Source organism: Protomyctophum bolini (assembly GCF_963924005.1).
Source record: "Protomyctophum bolini genome assembly, chromosome: 13".
Lineage (NCBI taxonomy): Eukaryota > Metazoa > Chordata > Actinopteri > Myctophiformes > Myctophidae > Protomyctophum > Protomyctophum bolini.
Genome location: NC_137874.1, coordinates 12,284,968 through 12,290,277, shown reverse-complemented (window position 1 = coordinate 12,290,277; position 5,310 = coordinate 12,284,968). Strand labels below are relative to the sequence as shown.

Sequence of the window (5,310 nt, the reverse complement as noted above, 5' to 3'; positions counted from 1 at the left end):
TATTCTTAGCACTTTCAAACAGCTTTCTTAAACTGGCAAACTTGCATGGTTCCAACTTCCTAGGCTAGCCCACCCTGGCAAACATTCATAAATGTATACGTCATAGAATAGAACATGATTGAATACGCCTTTCCTCACTGTCCCTTTTTGACTAGATTTTGACTTTTGGACCAAATATCTACACTGTAAAATCCTCAGTGTTACTGTTAACTCTTTGGTGTGGGGGTGGGCCGTGGGGGTGGGGGGCGCACACACGTCTCAAGGCAATGGTATTTAACTTTGAACCCCTTGGAGGCCCCTCAAGGAACCCTGGGGGTCCTACGTCCTAGCTCTTAATCTCCCTTTGCAGTTTATCTCTAACCCTGAAGCCAATATTTTAGACTTAAAATAATATCCTATATGTCTATTACTCTCTAACTTTAACAACAAGGAGACAAGATGGCATCAAGTGATAAAAAGTCAATAAAAGAACAAGATGTTTTAGCAGAATTTACTCTTTTGTCTACAAAGGTGCTCTCAAGACTCTTGCCAGAGCCTTCATGCAATGCCACTTTGTATGCTTGCACCTTGATACTTCTCAACCTAAAGCCCACCTAATTCCAACACATTTTGCTAGCCTGGGATGGCTCTGGGTAGAATACAGGGTAAATTGAGTGACAGCCACAAGAGGGAGCGATCTGGATATATACCATGCATGTATAGAACAAACATGTAATGTAAAAATTCTATACTCTGCCACCAAAATGTGGAATGCCCTGAAACCATCCTTTAAAACATATAGATCATCTTTCAGGAACAAGATGACATGCCGTGAAAAGAGGAGGAGAAAAACAAGGAGCAATCAAGCTGTTCACTAACAATGCAGTTTCACTGACATATACTTTCTTTAAGTAAAATGTGTGCTCCTATCTCAGAGTTGCAGCACAAATTTCTATTTACTTTCGAAAAGTAATCAAAAATACAGAAAAAGCTTTTAAGGAATAGCCCTTTTTCAGCAGGTCGAATGTCAAATACAAGCAGTAGAATAATCTTTTCTCGTATTGCCATGGATTTATCCCACATCATCATAGATTTCTCCCACATCATCATAGATTTCATCGTCCTCTCCGCCATCGACCTCACCGATGTCATCGTATATATCTGAAAACAAAAAAATATAGATAGATTTTTTTGTGGGGGTGGCACATAACGGGGGAGGGACTCAATCTGAGGGAACTGGTGTGCAACATGTGAAACATGTGTGCATCTGTATACTGACCTGACGAAGATCTGTCAAGATCGAAACGTTGTTTATTTATTCAATAAAGTAATTCTTTACCAGAAGATTTGCTTATTTTTAAGATAGATACCTTTATTATCCCGCTGGGAAAATGTGTGAGTGTTTTGCTTTAATCCTTGTTGTAATGCTATTATTTCACTATTGTGTTATTTTCCCCTGTTTGTAACTTGATTGAATCAGCACCTTGCAATTGTTTCGAAATGTGCTTTACTTACACTCCGATTACTAGATTTTTCACCATTTAGCATTTTCTTAAAATCTTCTTTTTCACCAGATTTGATATACTCTCAGGAGTCATGTACGTGACAATAAGCATCAAACAGCTTTTTGATATTCGATATTGTTTGCCTAAAATTGGCCTCTAATATTAGTATGTGGGGCCTATTTCTGTAATTAATCCTAAATTTAAATCGCATGTTGAGAGGCCTCTGTAGTGCACACCTCCAGAAATGCTTTCACTTCTGTTAGGGAGCACCGCAAATGTGAAATGTTGAACTGTATGTCATAAAAACTAGTTGCTCCTGCAGTTTCCTCATGTCCTAAGATTCCATAGCTGTGTGTGGTGGGTTGCAGCCCTTAGGACCTAAGGGCTGCAACCCACCACACACAGCTATGGATATGCTACTGAGCCTGGCAGAGATATGTGCTCTGCTGAGCCTATACATCTATGCCTTTCTACGGTATGTGCATATACATTTAGTAGCATAATGACACAGGCGCGCAGCAATGAGTTGTATTGGAGGATAACTGAGAAAACATACAGAGCATAAAATAATAGAAAGTGATGCTAGTGTTGGTAGAAGGAGCTGGACTGTTGCTTGTGACTGCAACTTGTTCCTGGTCTCGGACAGGAACAAACTGCATGTTGAAAAGACCCTCAGCTCTGAACTCGGTAGAATCTGCACCTGGCTTGCTGGGAAAAACTGAATCCATTCTCTTTGGATCAAATAATAATCTCAGCAAGGCAGATGGTTTCTTTGTTAGAGTGGGTGACAATATTATCACACGAAAAGATGAAATTACCTACCTAGGTTCCATCCTGGAGGCAAATCTTTCCGGTGATAAAATGGCCACCAACGTAATAAAAAAATGTCAACCAAAGAACAAGATTCCTATACAGGATCAACAAAAATACCCTGAAGACCCTTATAGTACAAGGTTTCTTCGACGCATGCACCTCTTGGTACCACAGCTCCTCAAAGGCTAAAACAAGGCTCCAGACTTCCCAAAACAAACTGGTCAGGCTGGTCAGGACTTGGCCTCACTCCCCGAACCCACCTCACCCCTGCCCACTTTGATAGGCTGGAATGGCTTATGTTTGACGACAGAGTACAGCATCTTGCAATGGGTCTGGTCCACAAGATTACCACCAAGATACCCTGCATGTACCTGTCTAACAGTCTAAATACTTCCTTATTTAATGTCAACAAAGTCCACACCCACAACACCAGAGGGAGTTCAATGTGCAACTCAGATTCGGCACAAACAAGGGACTAAATTATCCTATGCCACCAAAATGTGGAACACCCTACCAACAGTCATTAAGACATGTGCGAATCCCTTGACTCCTTCAAAAGCGCTCTCAAAGGGCACCTACGGACAGCTGCAATTCGAAACTGGCCCCCATAAAATCTGATTCCCCCACCCACCCCTTTTTACATCCTCTATGATGATTTTCTGTTTTTGGCTATATAGAAGTGTATATTTGTACGTCTCTAAATGTTATGATGAATTGAATATGGTGGACCCTATTGTAAACAAGTGTAATGCTTTATGGTGTCGTCCACAGTTAACAGTTTTGTATTGAGTTGTGCTTGAAATGTACTGTAATTCTCCAATCTGTTAATAAATCTTTCAATCAATCAATGGCTAATTGGCTTTGATTATGATGAGTAAAATGTTAACAAGGACACAATGCAGCGAGAAATTGCATATAATCCACGTAAAATCTTGCCTGTTTCTGTCAGAAACTGAGTCCTGGGTGGCAAAGGGGGTGGCAAGTCATCTTCAATATCTTTTAGATGATATTTGCTGTTTCTGAGAAGGAAAGGAGAATTCACTGGGATTTAGTGTTGGCAGTCTGCATTGACAAAAACTATTTCAAAATTCTAAACCATGGCCCATCAGTCATCTTTACAATTTTAACAAGGTAGAATGACCATAATGTAATGGTCCAACTTTGTCCAGCATGTTCAAGGAAATCGCATTGATGACTAACTAGAAAATGTGTAATACAAATTAAATACATACTGAGAATAAAACTGGGGTTTGCTGGATCTGGCTTGTTGTGAGGTTCTGTATTCATCTGTGGAACATTTAAAAATGACATTGCATGAGAAATTGCACAAAGAAATAAGTCTATTCATTATTTAATATTTATTTATGACTCTCGAAAAAATCTTTGTCGTTCTTTAAATCACAACTTGGTAATAGCAAGGTAATAAGAGGGTATAATGTAATGTCTGCATCATTTCTGATCTGCAGTGTAAATAAATGTGTTTTTTTGAGAAGGGTCCGGCTGCAGATTGCAGGACATGGGCGTGGTGGTGTGGATGAATGGGCTTTAACACGTCACATACTGACATCCTGTGTCTGTTGCCAAGGCAAAATACAACATTAGTAAACATTAGTAAGTATTACTGGTTTATTGTACGATAGTCTAATGATGCAGCTCTGAGTCATTATTATTTCATTGTTTTCTGGTCGATAGGATGCGGTTCTGTATACTGTGGGGAGTCTGGGGACCTCATGTTTTTGTATTGTCTTGGTGTTATGTGCTCTGTCTTGTTTTTGATGTGGGTGTTTGAACAGACTGTGAAGACGAATATCCTTCGGGACAATCAAGATTATTATTATGGTCACTGTAAACTAGGTGTATTCATTTGACTAATGCACATATTTGGGGGAAGATGCGTTGTGTAGGTCTATAGAATTTTATGTTATAGGCTACCATTACAAATTGTGGGTTGAATAAAAGAGAGAACTTTTCCAAGTGTGTTTTGAAATAGTTTATTCACAGACATTAGTGCTGGTAGGCCTATAGATGCTCAATTATTTTCATTTACCATGTAGTTTACGCAAGTCTTCAAAAAAAGAAAGAAAATGGATTATCTCGTATACAATAGAGCACAATATGTTTTACAGCATCTACAATCCCACAACGTTGTGAGCTTGTACTGTAGATCTGCAGTTCTTTGCCAAATGTTCACCCCAGACTAGAGATGCTAGGGTTCATATCATGTGGTTAATGAAAAGAGGGGCCAGCACATTGAGAGTGCTTTAAACAAAAAAGAGAAAAAATAACTTACTTATGGATTGGATACCCTACAATTTAGAAATGGGCTGTAGACTTCTTGGTGTAAATGGCAACCCTAAAGTTACAATATAATCCCCCCATGCAAGCCATATATACTCAATCATTATGTGAACACAAATTATGTTTTAACAAGTCCACTCAAGTAATACAAATAATAAGAGGCAGAACAAGAATGGAAACAACACTATCACCACTTATAGTATCAAGCTCAACAGACCTTGTTTGGCGATGCATCTGTTGATCAGGAGGAAGATGAAGCTTATCAACAATGATACTACAACCATTCCAGTGATAACCCACCACATCTCCATTGGTGCTCTGCCACGAGCAAATTAGTTTTATTATAGAATAATCCCCAAAAATAGGGGCATCTCGAGGTAAGCGCTCTAATCCTGATCTCTTGCTTTAATGGCATATGCAAGTTTGCTTTACAATGGAAAGAAGATGCATCACTTCCTCTTTTTACTCCTCACCAAGTATCATGGTTATTTTGATATGCATGACAAGAACTTTGTGAGGATAATTTAATAAAAGTAAAACAAAATTCTCTCTCACAAAACAACAAAATACTCTTTCTGGTTCTGCTATTATATTTAGCATCAAATAAACTAACCTGTTAAAGCATTATACCGTAAACTTGTCTGGCTTTTGACAAACAGAAAGAGGTTCACTGGTATTTATTCACTGTTATCTGTATGAACACAGTGGTACAAAT

At 38.8% G+C, this 5,310-nt stretch overlaps 1 protein-coding gene across 1 annotated transcript; it reads right to left on the bottom strand.

The window, feature by feature from the left end:
- Positions 1-716: 716 nt before the first annotated feature.
- scimp (SLP adaptor and CSK interacting membrane protein) lies at positions 717-5,025 on the bottom strand. The gene is made up of 4 exons (XM_080779449.1): positions 4,813-5,025; positions 3,530-3,584; positions 3,234-3,316; positions 717-1,140 (listed from the first exon to the last, which is right to left on the bottom strand). The coding sequence occupies exons 1-4, from the start codon at positions 4,904-4,906 to the stop codon at positions 1,052-1,054; spliced, it is 321 nt and encodes a 106-aa protein (XP_080635575.1). The 5' UTR covers positions 4,907-5,025; the 3' UTR covers positions 717-1,051.
- Positions 5,026-5,310: the final 285 nt, after the last annotated feature.